Source organism: Aspergillus aculeatus (assembly GCF_001890905.1).
Source record: "Aspergillus aculeatus ATCC 16872 unplaced genomic scaffold ASPACscaffold_3, whole genome shotgun sequence".
Taxonomy (NCBI): domain Eukaryota; kingdom Fungi; phylum Ascomycota; class Eurotiomycetes; order Eurotiales; family Aspergillaceae; genus Aspergillus; species Aspergillus aculeatus.
The window spans coordinates 1563899-1584985 of record NW_017962978.1 but is presented as its reverse complement, the minus strand read 5'-3'; the positions used below and the strand labels follow the sequence as shown (position 1 = coordinate 1584985).

Genomic DNA, 21087 nt, shown 5'->3' with positions numbered 1-21087 from the left:
CCCTTCCCCCCCCCCCCCTCCCGTACCGGCTCGCCTTTACTGAGTCTCCTATTGTCGCTGCTGAACTCTTCTTCTTACCACCCCCTCCAGAGTGACTGAACTGGCCTTTGCGTCAAGCTCTTTCTTTTGAATCTGGCCGACAACAACAAGCGATCACTTCTTACAACTCCACTCCTCTGCCAAACCCTCCATCGAGCCTGGTCGATGGCCCGGGTGCCGCAGTTCCGCCCGTCGCACATCCTCGCATGCATAGTTGCACCCCCGGTCTTCTCGAGCCGCTCAGCGACCAAAATCACTTTGACCTATGAACGGTCACTCAGGGACCATGTCGCCTGTCTCTGTGGATGGGAGTGACTGGTCCGGGATCAACCAATACAATAAAGCCGACCCGCCCTTTTCCCCGACTTTTTCGACACGCAGCAATCTCGCGACACCGCCAACATCAGGCGTACCCAGTGGCTCGTCGACGGTGGAGGGACTCCCGAATGGCTCGTCGGGCCCGCTGAGCGATGCTGGCAACCCGTCTCCGCCGAGCTCCGTGGCCGCGCGATCGAGCGATGGGACCTTGCCCGATCGCACCAAGCGGCAGAAGCGGCTGGAGGAAGTCCTGGGCCAACACTACGTCGCTCTGCGCCGGTTTCTCCAAGGCCCGTATCGGGAAGATCGCCTAAATAGCAAATCGAACAAAGCTCGCGACAAGCTGCTGCGACTCTCGCCCACCCAGTTCCACGAGCTGAGTACGGACGTCTACGATGAACTACTCCGACGACAGCAGGCAATGCCATCACCCTCCCGGCCCCCTCGTCCCGATATCCCTCCGTTCCTCACCCCGCGAAAGGAGTTCCACGAGAAGCGCAATCAGGCACGGAAGAAGCTGGCCTCGCTACAACACCAACGGTTCAGAGATCTTGCGACGGATGTGTACACGGAGCTCGAGCGTCGGTTTCCGCAGTTCCCAGCCCGAGATACCAGTCGCGCCGTCAGCCCCGCCCCGAGCTTTCGCGGACGCCCTCCTCCCACTCCCACCGGCTTTCCGCCCAATGGGTTTCCTCCGCCGGGCCCCGGGGGCCGCACTTCACAGAATCGGGGACCCCCGCGGTATCCGCCGGGGGCGATGCCGCCTCCGAGTCCTATGCGTTATCCCCCACGTCAGGGTTCCTTAGGAGGCCCACCGCCTAGCATGAACGGAGATGGCCCCACGGCGAAGTCGTTCCAGAGCAACACAATTGTTCCCAATAAAAGCACCATGGTGGAGGATGATGACGACGCGGCGGGTACGGAAGACGACTACGATGCCCGCAGTGATGCGTTTGCCCTGGATGTGGTTCTCAACAGTAGGAGAGGGACTGGGACAACTTTAGGAGACGGTGACCGCAAAATGCTGGCAGAGACCCAGTCGCAGGTTTCGTTCCTCCAAGAAAAGGTGACAAAGCTAGAGGAGCTGCTCAAATTGAGGGATCAGGAGCTTTCGAATTACGAGGAAGACCAGAGCAAATTGGGCATGCTGGAAGAGTTGGTCAAAACGAAAGACGAGGAGCTTTCAAGATATCAGGAAGAACAAGACAAGTCACAGGTATGTTGGCTCGCCGCGGTCAAAATGCATTCTAGCTAACCAGGTGGAACAGATCAGTGTCGCAGAACGCCAAGAGTGGGAGGATATCAAGTCGGACTTGGAGAGCAAAATAACGCAGGCCGAAGACCTGAACCACTCCCTCCAGCAAGAACTCGAGAAGGTCCGGACTGAACAGCAGGATATTGAGATGGAACTGCGCAGTCAGATCGATCAGGTTTCGCGGCAGAGCACGGGTGATGCTGAGTTGCAGGCCAAATTCAGCAACCTTGAAATCAAGCACCAAAGCTTGCAGACGGAGTTGCAAGAGCAACAAAAGGTGACCGAAGAAGTCAGGCGGGAGGCAGCAGGGTTCCTCGTGGAGATGAGGGCCTTATCGGAACAGAGCCATACCAAGTGGGAGCAGGAAGAGCGGCTTACGACGGAGGTCCAACGACTGGAAGAGGAGGTAAAACAATGGAAGGCACGGTACGCCAAAGCGAAGACTCAACTACGACAGCGCACCTCATCCATCGGCATGTCGGAATTGCGCGCAGATGCCGCGAGCGTCGTGAAGGACAACGAATTTATCCAGGAGACGGGCCTCGTCATGGATGTGCATGTGACCAAATTCCAGATCTCCATCGACGAACTGCTGCGCATAGCGCGGGAGGATGACCCTCAGCTGGTCATGCAGCAGATCAAAGCGGTCGTTGTTGCCGTGCGCCACATCCTTCACGATGTGGAGTTGCGCAAAGAGAGCAACGAGGAGCTCTCCGCACTGAGTGCCAAGGCCACCCGCAAAGTATCTGCCACTGCAAACAATATGATTACTGCGACCAAGAATTTCGCCAGCTCCGGTGGACTCTCCCCGCTTTCTCTCCTGGATGCTGCAGCTTCGCATTTGTCATCTGCAGTCATTGGGCTGATCCGCATCGTGAAGATTCGGCCTACTCCAGCGGACGAATTGAACGATGACGAGAACGACGAAGCGCAAGTTGCCCAGATGAAGTCCCCCGACTATTTCAGTGTGGCGCCCAGCCAGGGTCGGCTCAGCCGCAACGATTCCGTTTACAGTGCCATGAGCGCTCCTGCTGAGCACGAAGTTGCCTCGCCCGGTATGAATGCAGGAATGCATACAATGTACCCCGTGAAGTCTGTGGACCACGAGCTCCATGAACTCAAAGTGGGTGCATCCACTCTTTTTGGCGCCCCTGTAAGCGGATTCTAACTTGGAATATAGTACTACCTCGAGGATCAAACGGACGGACTGGTTCAGTCGATCCAGGCTCTTGTTGCTAGCATTCGTTCTGAACAAGGCCTCAACACCATCAGCACCCATATCTCTGCCATTGCCTCCGTGGTGTCCCAGGTAAACTCCTCCACGCAGCACTACATCAGTGGTCCTGAAGCCAGTTCCACTCTGCGTCAACGTGCCGGCTCCATCATCCAGACCTTGGAACAGCACCGGGACCGGCTGACAGGCACCGCCGCTGAGGGCGAAGGGGTCTCTGATTTCGCCGAGCTCCGCGCCATCACCAACAGACTTCCGCCCATTGCCTTTGAGATCGCCCGGGAGACCAAAGAGCTTGTTCATCAGCTAGACCCTCATGAACTGGACGATGAGGAAGATGACTTCCGGTAGTACGGCCGATTCAATGAGCTCGACATGACTTTGAATATTGTTGTTGTTCAATATTCAATATTGTACCCGCCACTTTATATTCATGTCTATGGCAAGACATGTTGTACCTTATTTCTTCACTTCTCCTACATATTTTCCCCGACTTTTCTTGATCGTCTGTTTGCTATCACGCAAGCGATGATGATCCTTTAACTGCTAATCATGGCGGTATCCTTCTGCATATATTGTGCATGACAATGAGTAACCATGCGGAATGAGACGTTGATACCTGGAGGAGCTTTTATGACTTCTTTGACTTTCTTTCTCGGTGTTGGGTGGGAGACCTCTCGCCCTTCGAACCCCACCTCTTTTTTCGCTGTTCTCCTTATCATCGTTCCATGTACACTTTCCTCTATTAGCGATGTGACCTTTATCTTCATCTTCGATGGCCCTTCCGTGGTCTACCTGTGATTTGATATGCACAGGAACGGCTGATCAGTCGTTGAATGCAACGGTCAGTCTTTCGATTCTTCTGTTTGGATTATGTGTTTTCTAGATTTGAATAGTCTTGTCCAGAATATTGCAGATATCTTGTCAATGACGATGGTATCACAAGTCAGTACTGCTATAGTGTAAACGGTAGTCGAGGGGGACTGATCACGTGGCTGCTGTGTCTCCCGAGGGATTCCGGGGCGAGAATGCTGGGTGGCTGGAACCAGGTTGGGGGAGCTCCGGCCTAGGCTGAGCTGAGCTGAGGTGGTATTACTTAATCCGAGGCCATACTCTTTTGGGGAGCTGGCTGGAATATTTTCTTCGCCGGTCCGATATCTTCCCCTTGAGCTTGATTTCCCTTTCCTCTCCACACCAGCAGCCATTGCACCATCGTTAATCATCTTGTAAGCTTGAATTCCTGTAAGTGCACCTCCATCCCCTGTTCTGCCCGATCCCAATTGGTCGTGAGTGCTGCTTCGCGGATGGAGAATCTGATGATGAGGCGCACGCGTCTCATGGAAGTGGATGGAAGAGGTCCGACAGCGGCGGTTGGGGGCTGCTGACCAGCTCGCCCTGTTAGCCTGGGTTGGCAGCCTGAGGCTCCACGAATGACCAAGCGGGAAGACTGCACAGCTGGTGGCTGTGGGTGGACGAAGCCTGCCAGGTGTGCATCGAGCTGATCCTGAATCGGTATAGTGTGGACTGCCCCTCCAGCAACAATGTTCTCCCGAAGCCTGAGGTCAACAATAACCCCACCTTGCTCGTCCTTCGCTTCTCGTCCCCTCTTCTCCATCCCCATTTGCAACTCCCCTTCTTTCCTCTCTCTTCGTTCTTTCCATCAAACATCCGCAGCCATGTCTGGAAACACCAAGGCCTTCTTCGACGTCGAGTACGCCCCTGTGGGCACCAGCGCCCGTAAGTCTTGATTTTGATTCTCGTGTTTTTCCGATTTTTGCCTCTCCAGCTCCTGCTACTACTGCTGTTGCCTGGAGAGAGAGGGGGAGAGGCAGAGGAGCAGCCTTTTCTTACCCCTCTTTGAGATTCGGTGACCGGGTGAGAGGAGGCTACGACATGCTTCATCTCTCCCCTCTTTCTTTGAATAGAGTCTTCCAATGGCAAGGGAATCTCTGACTGACATGATTTTTTTTTTCTCTTCGACTCTCCAGCCAAGATTGGCCGCATCAACTTCAACCTCTACGAGAAGGACGTCCCCAAGACTGCTCGCAACTTCCGTGAGCTCTGCACTCGTCCCAAGGGTGAGGGCTACAAGGGCTCTACCTTCCACCGTATCATCCCCCAGTTCATGCTCCAGGGTGGTGACTTCACCCGCCACAACGTAAGTGTCTCTCACTGGTTCTTCAACTGGCCCTGGTTGAGGAGCAACAAGCATCCCGACTAACTCATTCATCACCCAGGGTACTGGTGGTCGCTCCATCTACGGGGAGAAGTTCGCCGATGAGAACTTCATCTACAAGCACAACCGCCCCGGTCTCCTCTCCATGGCCAACGCTGGTCCCCACACGTAAGTTCTTTTGTCGAAACAGAGGGAGTAGCTCCCGCTAACCTCCAAATCAATAGCAACGGCTCCCAGTTCTTCATCACCACCGTTGTCACCTCTTGGCTCGATGGCAAGCACGTCGTCTTCGGCGAGGTTGCTGACGAAGAGTCTATGCGGGTCGTCAAGGAGCTCGAGGCCATCGGCAGCAGCTCCGGTGCTGTCCGCTCCGCCGTCAAGCCCACGATCGTCAACAGCGGTGAGTTGTAAGCAGTTTTTAGCCATTTAACGAGCCAAAAATATGTGATACGGAGGGGGAAAAAGAAGAATGAGTAAGGTGGACCAATAGGACTCCCTCTTTTTCTTTTCTCTCATCTACTTGCTTCCCAGTGTTCTTTTCTTTCTGGTATGCTGTAATCTAGAGTGCCCATATTGAACTCTGCCTATGTTCCGTCTGGTAGCCAATGCACGTAGTCGTAAGACAACGACTCGACTAATTGCGGCGTTGCATGAAAACATATTAGTATGTAGACCCAATGCGAATCGTCATTGCAGTCACTGAGCAGTAGAAATCGGATTCCTGCGTTACGCCATGATGAAGTCAGAACCGCGGGTTAGAGAGCATTTCGGTCGAGTGGCAAACTTTCAAGTTAGAGTAAGATCCGAATTGACCCCGCTTGGGATAGCGGGGTAATTTTTGACCGTGACATTCTCGAGTACCCGGACGGAGAGGCGCTATTGCCGTCTGGTTCCGTTCCGGCAACACAGCATGACATGACATTTTGAGTGACCCTGCAACTGCAACTGCATGTGTATCTATCTGCATGAGTATCTGCAAGGCCGGCTGCATTTTTTTTGCCGTGTGGTGTGCATCAGTCGCTTTCCAGAGGATTAGTATGTACTGTACTATAGCATTTCATTTGATGTGGGTGTTAAGTGGTAGCTCTAGTGCTTTACAGTCTTGACTTGTAGAGGTGTTGGAAGTAGATCTATCCTGTAGGTTGCGATGTCTGGAGATATCAGTAGTGTGCTGTACTTGCTCTGTGGTTTGCTTTGTTGGTTAGTTGGTTCTGAATAGCTTTCAGATCGTATCGGATTCTTTTTATAGGATTTTTCTTTTGAGGGGGCAGAGGTTGGATGGGAGTTGTAGGGTTGGGTTGTGTATTGTTTGTTCAGCACAATTGCTCGCACAAAGTAACTTAGTTACCTGCCTTGGTGGGGTTATGTGCTGTCTTTGACGGGTTCGGGCTCTGATTGTAGTGTAGTGTAGTGTAGTGTAGTGTACTAGACAAACGGGTTACTCTTTTGTCTTTGATATCCTACAACTCTACTCTACGGTATACATGGATTGATGGTAGAGTGGAGATCTATGCTGTGGATGTAGTAACAGTTGTACCCGGCTATTTCTGGACCCTGCAATACTGAAAACAGCTCCTCCTCCGTTCCTGAACTGTATCTCCATCTCCATGGTCCTCGGTAAAACCTCATACTCAATTTCTCTTGACCTCCTAGTGTTGAATGCGGGTAATGCGTCTGCATCGCAGACTGTCTCAACCCCGATCATCTCCAGTATACCAAGACCATCCCTGCAACGACTGATGCCCAGTATCTCTAACCACAGCACTTCGTCACAGCGGTAGCATCGTTCCTGCGACAGATATCAAGTCAGCCAAAGTCCCCTTCCCCTTTCCCCCTTCCAGACAAAGAACCCGAACACCACAAGCAAAGAACGAGAGAAAGATACTCTGAAGGAAGCAAAGAAAGAAAAAACATACCCCACCCCGTCTCCAGAATCCATCACCTCCCACGAAAACACCAACGCCCCCAAAAACGCCCCCACGATGATACAGATGATGATATACCCGTTGAAGTACATCGCCAACAACATGACGAAGTACGCCACGGCGAACTGCAGCATGTGTAAGGTTGCTCGGACGAGTTGCTCGGGTAGGGTTGGGCGGTAGGGTGGCGCTGTGCCTACAGCAGTAGTTGTTGTAGTGGCAGCAGCAGCAGCAGCATCCTTGCACCGAGAAGTCGAAGCAGAAGCTGACGGCGCCGTACGCATTCTCCTCTCCCCTTCGGAAGGGGAATCAAGATTTGCCAGAAACTGATACCGCAGACGGGCCCGCCGGATGAGGAAAGCATCGTACTCTCGCGCGACGCGACGCAGGAATTCCAGGCACACGACTAGGCAGATGGTGCCGATGCAGGTGCCGGCGAACATGCCTTTGGTGGTTATGTGCCAGGTTTTGGAGAGGAAGCCTGTTTTTGGATCTTAGTTTATTGGGGGAGGGGAGGGTGGGTGGTTGGTTAGGGTTGGTTTGGTTCAGGTTAGGGTTGGGTTGGGTTGGGCTTGGGGATGGCGTACATGCGTCGATGGTGGTCCAGTTCCAGAGCATCTGGGTAGCTTATTCTTAGTATTGATGGTGTTCGATATTGGTCAGAAAGAAAGGGGGGTTTGGGGGTCATACGGAGATCTGGCAGCTGGATGAGCCCATGTCCATGTCCATGTCCATGCTGGAGGATGCGGTGCTGCTGCCCATGGCGGCGGTGGTGGTCGGCGACATGGTCATGGTCATTATCATGTCCATAGTTGTAGATGTGGGCATATCCATATTGAAGATGGATTGTCTGGGTACAGAGACGGAGAGGATGATCAGATCGTATGTCCTGGAGACGGCAGGGGGTCAAAGGTTGATATAGCCAGTTTGACCCTAAAGATACAACCTCCTCAAACCCCCCACGCAGCTCACCGCGAGCCCAACCCATTGTCTGATCCATCAACCATAGCAATAGAAACTCGCTCATCCTGCGCAGATTCAAGACTTTGGCAACACGATGCCCACTCGCTACCCCCTGACCCGGCCAATGGGGAAGATGCATCGCGCGCAGAATTGAGCAGATTTATGCACTCCCCACTCCTCTCTCAGACCACGACCGTCCACAACATCAAATGAAAGGATTTGCAATGCAGAAAGAAAGCGTACTAGAGTCTCCAAGGAATACACCTAACACCGCCCATGGCATTCATTTCACGGGGTATATACACAAATATTTCGCCTGCCATGCCTTTTCATTGCAACGCAACCAAATACAAAACAAAACAACAAAAAGATCACCGACGAGCCGACTTCTTAATCACCCCCTCCAGAATCTCCCGGATCTGCTTGCACCCGTCAATGCCCACCGCCAGCATGGTCTCCACATACGAACAGTGCACCTTGGAGTCCATCGTCAGCATCGACACCTTCATCTCGTCCTCGTCATCGTGGATCATCGCCGCCTCCCCGACCGGCACCGTCGTCGTCGTCCCCACCGTCAGGAACGGCAGCTCCTGCTCCTCCGGCAGGGACAGGTCCAGCAGGGGGTCCAGGAAGTCGTTGTTGGGGTCGCGGGGCGTGGACGCGCTGCCGCTCATGCCGGCCGTGCAGGCGCACAGAAGCCCCGGCATGGGAATCCCCGCGTCCACCAGGGCCAGCGTGCAGGCGTTGACGGCCGCCGCCAGCAGGGAGCCGTCCGCCGACAGCACCGAGACGTGGATGCTGATCGTGCTGTGCGGGTAGAGGTAGGTGTGCAGGTGGGACTGGAAGGCGGAGCGTAGGATGGTCCCGATGCGCGAGGATTGTCTACACAGATAGAAGATAAAGGGTTAGCAACGTCCAGAGACCGATATCCTTGTAAAAGATTCCTTACTTGTCACTTCCTCCCGCCCTGCGTTTCCGATCCACCCCCGCGAACCCGGCGACGTTCACATCCACCTCCACGACCGCCCCGGAGGAGCCCGCCGATCCGCCAGAGGCATCTCCGCGACGGCCCTCAGCTGGCCCGTGGACCGAGCAGATGATCGCCGTGTTGCCCATGGCGAGGTATGACGAGCCGGAACTGGCGGGGTTGGTGGAAATCTGGGCCTGAAGGAGCCGCAGCTCGTTCCAGCGTCGGCCATCCAGGCGTAATTTGGTGAGCGGGTATGTGGTAGACGTGTCGAGAGGCATTTTGGTTTGTGTGTTTGTGTGTGTGTATGCTCAATGGCGTCGTCTATTTCTGTGTGGGGTGCGACGGCGGGGAGAGAGAGATGGGTAAGAGCGACTTGCGAAAGTCCGAGTTTGCTCCCCGCACCAACGTGTAATTCGACTTTTGTGGCTGCGACGGAGAGGCACAGTTGGTTTTGGGAAATCGGCGTAATAACCGTGCAAGGATGAAGTTCCTTTGAAGAGTAGGTCGAGAGAGTGGTATTCAAGGGCGCGCGTAGGGCAGTGAAGGGTGAAATGGCGATGAAGATTGAGGTTTCGCGGAGGTTGACTTTTCGGCGCCGAATTATTCTGATCAGCTCGTTGCCCAATCGGGAAGCCGGCCAACCCACTGCCATCCTCCGCCGTCTCGCGTCTCCGCACTGCATCTCCAACTACCTGCCCATCTTTCAACCTGCATTTTCATGTCGGTAACAACTCATTCACCTGGCAGTCGGCCTCAACATGGGCTCAGGATGGGAGCCAGGGGACTCGGATGCCACTACAATCGGCACAGATGACGATGACCTTGACACCCCACGTTCCTCCGCCCGCCCTGCTCTCGCTCGTATGTCTCCGCACTCTGTTCGGGATAATTAACCTGGCGTCTCTCTCATCTTGTGAATGCAGGTCAAACCTCGATCGCAGGCGACAGAACACCTCGTCCCTCGACGAGCACCCGCACACCGATCAAGCAGCAGTCCTCGCCTCCTGAAACCAAAAACCTCGTCGCCGTCGTGGACCTCGCCGGCGACAGTGACAGCGACAATGCATCATCCTCCTTCAACGAGGGCGCGGCCGCCTACGAGGAGTTCAAGAACCGGAAGTCCCTGAAACGCAAGCGGCAGTCCGCGAGCGCGCGGAAGAGCAACGCCAACAAGCCTCTCAAACTCGAACCTCCCACCACCAGCTCCTTCGTTGGCCGACTCCCGAAATCGAATGCAAAAGCCAAGCCGCGGCGGCCGCTGAGGGAGTATGGCGCAGAGTATTCCTCCGAGGATGAGTTGATGGAATACACCCTCCCCGACTACTTGCAAAGGCGTCGAGTGCAGTTCGACCGCCGGACGGAACATCTCAAGGCGTCGGGGTTGAAGTTGCCTCCCAGCTACGACCAGGTCGAATTCTCGGACGACGAGCGGCTTGAATTCCTGCAGGAGAAGCCGGCTTTTGAGCATCTCAGGCCGTGTAATCACTACAAGGATATCACGCTGCCTTACTCCCTGGGACTGATCCCCGCTCCAATCGCGCAGTGGCTGCGTCAATATCAAGTAGACGGCGCCGCCTTCCTACATGAGTTGTTCGTGTACCAAAAGGGCGGAATCCTCGGGGACGATATGGGTTTAGGGAAGACCGTGCAGGTGATCGCCTTCCTTACGGCAGCCTACGGGAAAACGGGGGATGAAAGAGATGCGAAGCGCATGAGAAAGATGCGCCGCAATGGGCAAGACTGCTGGTATCCGCGGACGCTGATCGTCTGTCCGGGGACCTTGATCAAGAACTGGATCTCGGAGCTGGCCCGCTGGGGCTGGTGGTCGGTCGATACCTACCACGGTGATAGCAAGGAGCTCGCGCTCCAAGCCGCAAGGTCCGGGCGAATTGAGATCCTGATCACCACGTACAGCACCTACCTGCACAACAAAGATGCCGTCAACATGGTGGACTGGGATTGCGTCATTGCGGACGAGTGCCATATCATTAAGGAGCGCAAGTCGGAAACGACCAAAGCGATGAATATGATCAACGCGCTCTGTCGGATCGGCCTCACGGGCACCGCGATCCAGAACAAATACGAGGAGCTTTGGACGCTCCTGAACTGGTGCAATCCGGGCAAACTGGGTCCGGTGACCGTCTGGAAGAAGACGATCTCCGAGCCTCTCAAGCTCGGGCAGTCGCACGATGCCACTGTGTACGAGCTCCGTAAGGCCCGTACGACGGCCAAGAAGCTTGTCGACAATCTCCTGCCGCAGTTCTTCCTCCGGCGCATGAAGACTCTGATCGCCGACCAATTGCCCAAGAAAGTCGACCGGGTCGTCTTCTGCCCGCTTACCGAGACGCAGGCCGCGGCCTACGAGAACATCCTGGAGAGCGAGATCGTCACGTACATCAAGACTTCTACCGATCCCTGTGACTGCGGCTCCGGGAGAAAATCGGGCTGGTGCTGCCACCAGCTCCTGCCCTCTGGCGCGAAATGGCAAAGCTACGTGTTCCCAGCCATCGCCGTGCTCCAGAAGCTCAGCAACCACCTCGCCATCCTCATCCCCCAGGGTGGCGATCCCGCGGAGAAACAGGAGAAGGACAAGGAGATGCTCGAGCTGGCGGTGCCGGAGCAGTGGGAGAAGCTGTACCGCTCGCGAGACTCCATAGTCAACTTCGCCAACCCGGAGTTCTGCGGCAAGTGGAAGGTGCTGCGGCAGCTGCTGAAATGGTGGCACGCCAACGGCGACAAGGTGCTGGTGTTCAGCCACAGCGTGCGGCTCCTCAAGATGCTGCAGATGCTCTTCCACTACACCAGCTACAACGTCAGCTACCTGGACGGGTCGATGAGCTACGAGGACCGCACGAAGGTGGTGGACGAGTTCAACTCGGACCCGCGGCAGTTCGTCTTCCTGATCTCGACGCGCTCCGGCGGCGTGGGGCTCAACATCACCTCGGCCAACAAGGTGGTGATCGTCGACCCCAACTGGAACCCCTCGCACGACCTGCAGGCGCAGGACCGCGCCTACCGCATCGGTCAGTCGCGCGACGTCGAGGTCTTCCGCCTCATCTCCGTCGGCACCATCGAGGAGATCGTCTACGCCCGCCAGATCTACAAGCAGCAGCAGGCCAACATCGGCTACAACGCCAGCTCGGAGCGCCGGTACTTCAAAGGCGTGCAGGAGAACAAGGACAAGAAGGGCGAGATCTTCGGGATGGACAACCTCTTCGCCTACCGCACCGACAACGTCGTCCTCCGCGAGATCGTCAACAAGACCAACGTCGCCGAAAGCCGCGCCGGCGTCCAAGTCATGGACATCGACCTGACCGTGATGGCGGCGAAGGAGGAGTCGCACCCGGACGATTTCTTCGGTCCCAAACCCCAACCCGCCCACGAAGACACCACCACCGACGCCGTCATGAACAACCTCGCCGCCATGATCCGCGGCGAGACTGCCCCGTCATCAACCCGCCCCGCCCACCCAAACCCAACCACCCCGCCCCGCCACGACCCAATTCAAGCCATCCTCGCCAACGCCGGCGTCGAATACACCCACCTCAACAACGAAGTCATCGGCTCCTCCAAGGTCGAGGAGCGCCTCAGCCGCCGCGCCCAGCTCACCGCCGACGACCACCGCGCCCTCGACAAGCGGGTCTTCGCTGCCGCAACTCGCAACTCGCAATCGCAGCTCCTACTGTCTTCACAGCCATCCGGTCAACAGCAGCCGTACGTCAAGTATAAATTCCACCCGCCGCGGGGGGTCATGAAGCGCCAGTTCTGTAGTATGGCACGGCGGTTCGGGTTCGCGAATGCGACCGAGTTCGCTTTGGTGGTGGAGGGGATGACGCAGGCGGAGCGGCGGGCGTGTTTGGAGCGGTGGTATGCGGAGCGGAGGGAGGAGAATTTCACTGACGTGAAGGCGGAGGTGAAGGCGGAGGGTGGTGGTGATGGAAATGGAAGGTCGTGATTCATCTTGGACTAGCTGGCGTTTGGGTGGGTCTCTACTTCTGTCCATATTCAACTCATCCCTTGGTTTGGTATTGGTAGGTAATCGGGGACAACTCTTTCCAGGCTTCGATTTATCTATCGGATTGGCATGCATTATAGGTCAGGATATGCAATATCTACAAGCAACAACCAAACAAACGATACCCCTTTCTTTCAGGCAGACACACATATTACATGAATTACGGTTCTGCAAATTGAAGTATTATATTATCATTCAGTGGGCTGAAGTCTATGGTGAAGGCTGAAGAAAATAACAATAAAAAGGAAAAATGGTCGCTGCTCACCCCCCGCCTCCCCACCCCCCCATCGGCCTTCCTCCCAATGTGTACGAGACATGGGTATGTATCTACATAAGAGGGGCTGACCTATGTTCTGTTCCCTTTTCCCTTTCCCCTTCTCTTGTTGAAAACTTTTTCTTTGAAAACGCATGCTCCGTACTATAAAATCAATCGGGTATCCAGTATAGTATGACGCCGAAACGGTAGTGAGCTCGTCCTGCAAGCCGGTGTTGAACCATAATTATAGGCTGTTGTGCAGGTCTTTTTTGGAAGGCATGTCCACAACACCCGACTTGCCCTACCCGTTCCCTTCCCATGTCCAATCGCTGTGCGACCATCCCTTGCTCGAGTTGCGGATGGGAAGTTCTTAATGGACTTAACGACAATGTCGATCGCTCAATTCTCCTTCGCATCCACGTAAGCGTCGATATCGTTGGTGCGTGAATCCTTGCGCTCAACTGCTTCCACGACTTCGGGCTTGGGCTGTTCCGGAACGGGCGCCGCACCGTTAGCCACATCGTCAGTGGGAACGGGTTCGTGCGACTTGTGCGGGGGGATCTGGTATTCGGAAGACTCCGTCTGGCCGTCCAGGATGGGTGCGATGGCGAGAATCTGCTTGGCCGCAAGCTCAGGGTTATGCGCGTCACTACTCCATTATTAGTCTCGATTCCAACCACGATCGACGTGCGCAAAGCCCGGCAACTTACACATGCGCATTGATGATCCAGTCCAAGTCTTCCTCGCCCTCGTCCGGGCCGTTGGGCCCACCCTGCACCCGACGGAAGAGTCGGGGGTGCCATTCGACACCTTCGTCGACCCGCTTGGCCGCCTCCTCCCGTTGACGGTCCTCGATCTTGGTCTTCTCATCTGTGGCAGCCTCGTGGTTCCGGGCGATAATGGCCTTGACAGTGTTGTGCCATAACCGTTGGGACTCGCGCTCGCCTTGCTGCTCAAGAGGCCGGGTCAAGGGGGGAGTGTGCTTGGCGTGGGTTGCATCGAAGAGAAGCTCCTTCTTGTGGGTCTGTTTTTGTTAGAATGACAGCTCAAGGTGGGAAAGGGGCTGGTCTCAACATACATGCACGTCCTTGATGTACATCTCACCGTTCCAGAGTCCGGTCAGCTCGTAGTAGACCTCACCAGTCTTCTCGTTCTTGATCGTTCCACCAATGGCGTTGTAGGTGCCTGAGAAGTAACCCTTGGTCTTGAACTCGATGTCGGCGACAAGGTTGTTCTCCGGGCAGCGCACGTAGCTGTGGTCACCAAGCTCATACTTCATTTTTCCGAACAGGATACCGCGAGCGTACATGTTGGGTTGCGTCAGGATGCTGGGAACACGTCAGAAAAGCTCCAGCCACTCCCGAGCTTTTGAGGACCACCTACTATCGTTCGCCCTTCTCCTTATCTTGGCCGCGGTTCAAGAAGCGCAGGATCGCAATGCCCTCCATCATACTGGCGGCCGAGTTACCGAGGAACTTGCTGCGCGGCTTCAAGGTGCCGTCAATGCGGATGTTGTGTTCGGGGGCCATGAAGAAGTAGCTCGACTTGGGCGGGTGGTGCGAGGTCTGTTCAGAGATATAGTATCCGCGAGTTCCGTCGGGGTAGTCCCAATAGCAGGTGTAGGTCTCGCCCAGGATCGGGTTCAGCGGCTTCTTCACACCGCTGCGGAAGGGGGTCAACGGGGTCCGGAAGCGTTGGGAACGAAGGAGACGAAGAGTGGGAGGACATACGGTGGTTTGATGTGCCAACCGCTCAGGTAGAACTTGACCACGGAGACGAAACGTTCGAGAGGGTCATCGACATCGGGCATAGGCAGCAGGGTCTCGGGGTGTGCCATGAAACTGATCGGAGGATCAATGGAGTCAGCGACCGCAATTTCGTCACAGACATCGTCTCCACCTACTTTGTAATGCGCTCCAGCATGGATCGGGGTTCGAGGATGAAGGTAGGCAGGACAACCCGACTGAGATCTGCTCCCGGTCGGAGCTGCGAGATAATGTGGGAGAGGACTAACAGGGCCGGTCAGCAACAGCAAAGCCTCAAATTCTCGCGGGAGATTGTAGATGTGAACGAAGTTCTAGGCCTATGGATTCCACCTTTTCATGCATACAACTTTTTTTTTGGAGGTGGGGAGAGGGGCTGATCTATACGTACCGTTGCCCTGATCGGGCTCGACAATCTCATCGTCCCCGCTCACATTCTCAGGCTTCGGCTCCTCATGGGAAGACCTGCTACCTGAATGGAAGAAAGAGCCCCAGTCAGCAGACATAGTGAGGGGTGCGTAGAAGCAGATCAATAGGGGAAGAAGTGGTGTTGAGCTGGGAGGAAAGAAGAAGAGAGAGTAAAGGAGGAGGGAGAGAGAGAGAGTGAGTAGGAGGGGAGGAGAAAATATGACGTGGGGAGGAGGCAGAGAGAAGGAGGGGATCTCAACCTCCGGGTCAAAGCCACGGCAGCAACAATCACATTCAACCACTACTACTGATACTCACTGGTAGGACTAGCCACCGACGAACGACGGCGGATATGGGGAATGGTTATGGTCATGACTATCCTGTGGATTCTGACTGTGACTGTGACTGTTTTGGAGAAGGCTGTGGATTTGCAAGTTGATCTCTTCCTTGTCCAACAGCGAAGCTATAAATGAAGATGACAAGCCAAGAGTGGAAGAATAGAAATAGAAGGGAAAAGAAAAAAAAATTAGATAAATATTCAGAAGGGCAGAATCTCCTGCTGCAGGCTCAGGCAGTGAAGAACTGCCACTGATTGTGTTCCGTTAGACCCTTTTTCTTCCTTCTCGTTTTCGTATGTCTCGTCCCTTTTCGTATCTAGTTCGAGCAAAAGGTGAAATTAATTTCAATCAAATCAATGGTGACAGCCGCTCGGCTAGGGTGCTGGGAGCTCTGCGCCACAAGCCACGATCAGGTCAGAAGAGGCGGTCTCAAGATGTTCGTCTGAGAATTCTGGTGAACCAGGGAGATACCGGTGAAGAGTCTACTGTATTTATACGAATTCTGTCTCTATGAGGGAGAAGGGGCGATCTCTCGGTGTATGTGTATCGGATGACGTTGATCGTCTGCCTTGCCTTGTCTCAAGGCTACAATTTATACTCTTTGGTGGTCTTTTTTCGCCTCCAGATGAACGAGGTCCTACTATTGCGCTCGGGTTGATATTCCTGGTCTAGAGGGGACATGGGACAACGAATTTTTCTCTAGATCTCGTGGCCATTCGAAGGCTTGGGATTTTCTGCACCCCTCCGGGATTGCTGCTGCTGCTACTGCTGCTTTGGCTTTGGCTGCTTGCTTGCTGCACCTGGTAAACAAGAGGGGCGACCGGCTTGGCGGGGTGGGGGTGACTGGGAATGACAGCCCAAAGATGTTTCAAGTTTTGACCTCATTGCAGGAGGAGTCATAGACTTTTGTTCCATTAACGTCTATAGTCGACCGGTTTATAGCCTTGGTTCGGAGGGCCCGGGGTCGATCGCTGCTTAGCCGTGAGGGTATCTCAAACCTGGGCCACACTCGTCAACCCTGAGGCAGCATGGCCTCATCGTCCCCCTCACCTTCCCGTGATCTTCTCCCCAGAGGCTCCTTCGGGATGGTGCAGTATGACGTGAAAGCACCGGGCCAGATGACCAGCGAAGGGTTCTGGGATCAGTCGTCCGTCTTCTGACTGGGCCTTTTTGCATCCCTTGCTGTGGGCGATATTCTATACACCTGTTTCAATAGAGGCAAAAAGCCGACTGCATGGGAGATTCATGAGCAGTAATGCGACAGATAGCATAGCATCATTGCTTGTAGTTCATGTAGTACGAGTACGGAGACATGAGTATCTGAATGAGATGATCAACAACCGACGGGGAAGCTGTCCCAAAGCGGGCTAGCAGCACCGGGCCTGCTGAGTCAGCTTGGATGAGCACAAAAGCGGCCTCGTCGCAAGCTTCCCGATGGACGCAAACTTCCTTCCATTCGCATTTCTCCAGGGCTGCGGCCCGTGACTATTTTTCAGCAACTGCAACTGTAGATTTTCTGCGTAAATGAGCCACAAATAATGAGAGGCCACCTTGAGGTATGTATTCAAGATATCGCAGTTGTGTTTTTCTCCCTTCCATTGCACCTCTTTCTGCAGCAGCATGATGAGTTTATCTTTATTGGAGCTGTCCGAGCAAATTATGCGGACAAATCTTTTATACGCATTTTTTACCTGATTCTGCTTGTTTATTTTTTTTTGTTTCATTATCATCACAACATGTCGGATGGATTATTCTGACTGTGAGTAGACATTACAGGGCCCTAGTGAAAACATCTTTCAACCTCCTTGATTTGGACCGACAGAGAACAAAGCAACGACCAGACCACAACAACAGCAGATTTCCTGAAGAAACTCAACGCGTAAAAACAGAAAAAACCCACGTGGACCCACTTCACCAGATAGGCTAGCCTCATAAGATACACTGCATCTTCCTACCTACCTTTATCTTCCTACTCTTATTCACTACCTACCTTCTTATCCACTACCTACCTACCTACCTGCCCATCATGGCCTACGACCCGCGACTAGTATCCTCAACAAGCACCAGTGCAGGCACTGTGTCCACCACCACCACAACCTCCGCGCCACCCCCACCCCCACCACCCCCGGAGCACCAGGCACAACCACAATCCCAAGAACAACAAGTACCAATCCACCAAGAACCAATGCGCGCCACTACCCGCTCAACCTCCAACACAACCACCACAACCGACAATGCCGCCCCGCCCGAAACCCCCAGCACCACCTCCACCTCCACCTCCAGCGAGATAGACAGCTACAAACTCCGCTTCTGCACCGTCTGCGCCTCGAACCAAAACCGCTCAATGGAAGCCCACCTCCGGCTTTCAACCGCGACCCCGTCCCCCTTCCCCGTGATCTCCTTCGGCACGGGCTCGCTCGTCCGCCTCCCCGGCCCGACGGTCACACAACCGAACATCTACCACTTCAACACGACGAGCTACAGCCAGATGTACGAGGAGCTGATGGCGAAGGACGAGCGGCTGTACCGGTACAACGGGCTGCTGAACATGCTGGACCGGAACCGCAACCTGAAATGGGGGCCGGAGCGGTTCCAGGACTGGGTGCCGGGCTTGCCGCGCGTGGACCACGTCGCCAAGGGGGACAAGGGCGCGCGGGGCACCGAGGGCGGCGTCGTGGATGTCATCATCACCTGCGAGGAGCGCTGCTGGGACGCCGTCGTCGACGATCTCATGGCCAAGGGCAGCCCGCTAAATCGGCCCGTGCATGTGTTCAATGTCGACATCAAGGATAATCATGAGGAGGCGCTGGTCGGCGGCAAGGCGATTCTGGAGTTGGCCAATCGGTTGAATGAGGCGGCTAGGCTGGAGCGGCGGGCGGCCGTCGCGGAGGCTGGGGCTGGGGCAGAGGCAGCCGCGGCGGAGGCTGACTGGGAGAATGGGCAGGGTGAGGCGAGAAGGAATTTCGATGAGCGCGTGCCGGAGATCCTGGCCGCGTGGCAGGAGAAGTGGCCGCATTTGCCGGCTTTGTGGACTCTGGCGTGGTTGTAGGAGTTTTCGGAGACGAGAGAAGGGGGGTGATAGAGCTTCGTTGCTTGGCTCCGTGATATCATATGATAGTACCTATTCATTACCCTTTCCTGCCGGGACTCATGGTTTGACTTTACTGTAGTTTTGTAGTTCTTTAGACTAGTGAGACTGCAAAGTTAGGGAGTGCTTGACTTTGTGGCTATAGCAGGGGCCCGGTACATGAAGCTCTTGGTCGGCATTTCATAACCAAGTACTCCGTACAGTACGGTACAGTCACTTCCCTCTGGCCCAGCTACGACTTAGTCGGGCCCCAACAACCAGCCTTCAGAATGACAACATACTCTAAGTAGGAATCTTTCTTTCCCCATGGATCAAATAAATGCTCTAAATTGACATTCGTATCATGTCTCCAAGCACCAACTAGTTATCATACAAGACCCAACGACAACAACAACAACAACAACAGGATATCACAACCTATCTGTATCTGCAAAAAACTGCACATGCTGTATATTGCACTGTCCGCCTCCCATCAATGAAACCCCAAAGACGCCGCTATCACTCATCCCATGAAGCAAAACCCCAACCGTTAACACCGGAAAACAAATGAAAATCAAAGTATGCAGCTGACGACCCTAGCACGGAAGAACAAAACCCACAAACTGAGAGGAAGGTAGCACCTAGAAGGTACTACTGATATAGCTCCCCCCGTTGGCCGGCGGCGCGTTCCAGCTCCCTCCGCCGACTGGCTTTGCCCAGACTGCCTCCGCCGGCGCGGTCCTCGCGCTCTTCCTCCATCAGCGCCGTTTCCTCCTCGATCTCCTTCTCGGTGTCCTCGCGCAGACCGAGGATGTCCGGGGGGATGAAGCTCATCTGCACGCTGGGGGCGCCCTCGATGTAGCGGAGCTGCTCGCGGATGGACTGCAGCAGGCCGGCCAGGTAGGGGCGGGGGTTCTTGTTCTCGAGCTTGCGCATCTCGGAGAGCGGGGGGAACAGGGAGAAGTCCGGGCCGAAGTGGTTGCGGAAGGTGACGGTCTCGGGGATGTTGGGGTCGATGACGTCCTGGGCGTCGAGCAGGATCGAGGTCTCGTGGGCCCAGGCGCGGGAGACGTTGCGCGGCGTGTAGCCGCCGCCGCCGACGACCAGCAGCGGCAGGTTGAAGGTCTTGACGAAGGCGACGCACGCGCCGTGCGCCGAGACGTTGAGGTTGAAGCAGCCCAGCCGGTCGCAGCCCAGCGAGTCGGCGCCGCACTGCAGCACGATGGCGCCGGGCCGGTAGACGTCCACGCACGAGCCGATCACGTCGCGGAAGAGCTGGATGTACGACTCGTCGTCGATCCCATCGTGGAGGGGCACGTTGACCGAGTGGTGCGCGCCCGGATTCAGCGGGTGCGTCGGCCCGTTGCTGTCAAGCGCGCCCGTGCCGGGGAAGAAGTTGTCCTTGTCGTATTTGTGAAAGGAGACGGTCAGCACCCGGTCCGTGGACCAGAAGGCCTGCTCGACGCCGTCGCCGTGGTGCACGTCGATGTCGATGTACATGACGCGCGGGTGGAGGCGGAGGAGCTGCAGGATGCCCAGGACGATGTCGTTCACGTAGCAGAAGCCGCTGGCTTCGGACTTTTTGGCGTGATGGAGGCCACCCGACCAGTTGATCGCGATCTCCGACTGGTTGTTGCACAGTTTGCGGGCCGCGTCGATGGTGCCGCCAGCGTAGAGCGAGCAGTAGTTGTATAGGCCATCAAAGATCGGGCAGTCGTCCCCAAAATTGAAGCGCGCAATGTTCTCGCTCTGTTCCGAGTTCTCCATATCTCCCGGGTTCACTTGGCGGAGAAAGTCGAGATAGTCGGACGTGTGGAACTCCTCCATCTCCTCGTATGTGGCCCGGCGCGCCAGGTATAGGTCCATCGCATGGTGCATGCCATAGGCCATCACCAGCTGTTTCGTGAGCGTGAGCCGCCAGGGTTTCATCGGATGCGATTGTCCGAAATGATGTAGTTCGACCGCGGGATTCGCATGCCACGAGACGCGGTAGCCTTGAGGGCGGGCGACGCCATTTTGTTGGCGTTCGTGGGTGACTTTGCGATCAACGGAGAGCGTGGGAGCGGAGGTCGGAGGGGCGTATTCTTGCACAATGGCAGAGCGGGCCATGGAGATGGTTGTCGAGGGAGTATCGGAGAAATGCGGATGAGAGGTGGAGGTGGATCGATTCAAAGAGACCGATGAATTGGATTCAGATCATTCTTGCGCCCAAGGGAAAGCAGAGGCGAATGAATTGCATGCAGCGAAGAAGAGGGAAAGAGAGAGAAGTGGAGCGGAGCGGAGTTGGGGTTGAATCGCGGCAGAAAAAGCCCGCAATCACCTGCCAACTGGACAGTCCCGACTCCCAATATTAATGCTGCTTGATT

At 55.3% G+C, this 21087-nt stretch overlaps 8 protein-coding genes across 8 annotated transcripts; 4 read left to right on the top strand and 4 right to left on the bottom strand.

Moving 5' to 3' along the window:
• Nucleotides 1–304: 304 nt before the first annotated feature.
• On the top strand, nucleotides 305–3194 carry ASPACDRAFT_23711 (putative cell polarity protein; the record flags this gene model as incomplete). Its single annotated transcript, XM_020199216.1, has 3 exons — nucleotides 305–1573; nucleotides 1626–2735; nucleotides 2793–3194. 3 exons carry the CDS (start codon nucleotides 305–307, stop codon nucleotides 3192–3194), a joined length of 2781 nt encoding a protein of 926 aa, XP_020059409.1.
• A 1272-nt stretch (nucleotides 3195–4466) lies between these two features.
• On the top strand, nucleotides 4467–5613 carry cyp4 (peptidyl-prolyl cis-trans isomerase). The gene is made up of 4 exons (XM_020204649.1): nucleotides 4467–4580; nucleotides 4832–5001; nucleotides 5081–5187; nucleotides 5244–5613. The coding sequence occupies exons 1-4, from the start codon at nucleotides 4520–4522 to the stop codon at nucleotides 5428–5430; spliced, it is 525 nt and encodes a 174-aa protein (XP_020059408.1). The 5' UTR covers nucleotides 4467–4519; the 3' UTR covers nucleotides 5431–5613.
• Nucleotides 5614–6542: 929 nt separating this feature from the next.
• On the bottom strand, nucleotides 6543–7793 carry ASPACDRAFT_76142 (high-affinity Cu transporter CTR3). The gene is made up of 4 exons (XM_020204648.1): nucleotides 7632–7793; nucleotides 7529–7559; nucleotides 6936–7422; nucleotides 6543–6808 (listed from the first exon to the last, which is right to left on the bottom strand). The coding sequence occupies exons 1-4, from the start codon at nucleotides 7773–7775 to the stop codon at nucleotides 6772–6774; spliced, it is 699 nt and encodes a 232-aa protein (XP_020059407.1). The 5' UTR covers nucleotides 7776–7793; the 3' UTR covers nucleotides 6543–6771.
• A 371-nt stretch (nucleotides 7794–8164) lies between these two features.
• On the bottom strand, nucleotides 8165–9452 carry ASPACDRAFT_113739 (exosome non-catalytic core subunit SKI6). Its single transcript, XM_020195745.1, has 2 exons — nucleotides 8854–9452; nucleotides 8165–8786 (listed from the first exon to the last, which is right to left on the bottom strand). Exons 1-2 carry the CDS (start codon nucleotides 9150–9152, stop codon nucleotides 8276–8278), a joined length of 810 nt encoding a protein of 269 aa, XP_020059406.1. The 5' UTR covers nucleotides 9153–9452; the 3' UTR covers nucleotides 8165–8275.
• Nucleotides 9453–9632: 180 nt separating this feature from the next.
• ASPACDRAFT_23129 (putative DNA excision repair protein (Rad26L)) lies at nucleotides 9633–12829 on the top strand (the record flags this gene model as incomplete). Its single annotated transcript, XM_020199171.1, has 2 exons — nucleotides 9633–9735; nucleotides 9798–12829. The coding sequence occupies 2 exons, from the start codon at nucleotides 9633–9635 to the stop codon at nucleotides 12827–12829; spliced, it is 3135 nt and encodes a 1044-aa protein (XP_020059405.1).
• A 262-nt stretch (nucleotides 12830–13091) lies between these two features.
• On the bottom strand, nucleotides 13092–15414 carry ASPACDRAFT_1864927 (OSBP family protein; the record flags this gene model as incomplete). The annotated part of the gene is made up of 7 exons (XM_020197846.1): nucleotides 13092–13794; nucleotides 13856–14169; nucleotides 14224–14473; nucleotides 14529–14807; nucleotides 14876–14986; nucleotides 15049–15154; nucleotides 15300–15414. The coding sequence occupies 7 exons, from the start codon at nucleotides 15412–15414 to the stop codon at nucleotides 13545–13547; spliced, it is 1425 nt and encodes a 474-aa protein (XP_020059404.1). The 3' UTR covers nucleotides 13092–13544.
• Nucleotides 15415–17680: 2266 nt separating this feature from the next.
• ssuA (RNA polymerase II subunit A C-terminal domain phosphatase) lies at nucleotides 17681–18703 on the top strand (the record flags this gene model as incomplete). Its single annotated transcript, XM_020199191.1, has 2 exons — nucleotides 17681–17818; nucleotides 17942–18703. The coding sequence occupies 2 exons, from the start codon at nucleotides 17681–17683 to the stop codon at nucleotides 18701–18703; spliced, it is 900 nt and encodes a 299-aa protein (XP_020059403.1).
• Nucleotides 18704–19104: 401 nt separating this feature from the next.
• Nucleotides 19105–20685, bottom strand: hosA (histone deacetylase HOS2). The gene has a single exon (XM_020204647.1). It carries the CDS (start codon nucleotides 20609–20611, stop codon nucleotides 19373–19375), a length of 1239 nt encoding a protein of 412 aa, XP_020059402.1. The 5' UTR covers nucleotides 20612–20685; the 3' UTR covers nucleotides 19105–19372.
• Nucleotides 20686–21087: the final 402 nt, after the last annotated feature.

Bases quoted from the DNA above. Each gene is read 5' to 3' on its own strand.
- hosA (XM_020204647.1), bottom strand. From the start codon at position 20,611: ATGGCCTATGGCATGCACCATGCGATGGACCTATACCTGGCGCGCCGG.
- cyp4 (XM_020204649.1), top strand. From the start codon at position 4,520: ATGTCTGGAAACACCAAGGCCTTCTTCGACGTCGAGTACGCCCCTGTG. The intron at 5,002-5,080 runs GTAAGTGTCTCT...TTCATCACCCAG, and splicing joins GTGACTTCACCCGCCACAAC to GGTACTGGTGGTCGCTCCAT. The intron at 5,188-5,243 runs GTAAGTTCTTTT...CCAAATCAATAG, and splicing joins GCCAACGCTGGTCCCCACAC to CAACGGCTCCCAGTTCTTCA.
- ASPACDRAFT_76142 (XM_020204648.1), bottom strand. From the start codon at position 7,775: ATGGATATGCCCACATCTACAACTATGGACATGATAATGACCATGACC. The intron at 7,423-7,528 runs GTACGCCATCCC...ATCCAAAAACAG, and splicing joins CTGGACCACCATCGACGCAT to GCTTCCTCTCCAAAACCTGG. The intron at 6,809-6,935 runs GTATGTTTTTTC...TATCTGTCGCAG, and splicing joins GATTCTGGAGACGGGGTGGG to GAACGATGCTACCGCTGTGA.
- ASPACDRAFT_113739 (XM_020195745.1), bottom strand. From the start codon at position 9,152: ATGCCTCTCGACACGTCTACCACATACCCGCTCACCAAATTACGCCTG. The intron at 8,787-8,853 runs GTAAGGAATCTT...CTATCTGTGTAG, and splicing joins AGGGCGGGAGGAAGTGACAA to ACAATCCTCGCGCATCGGGA.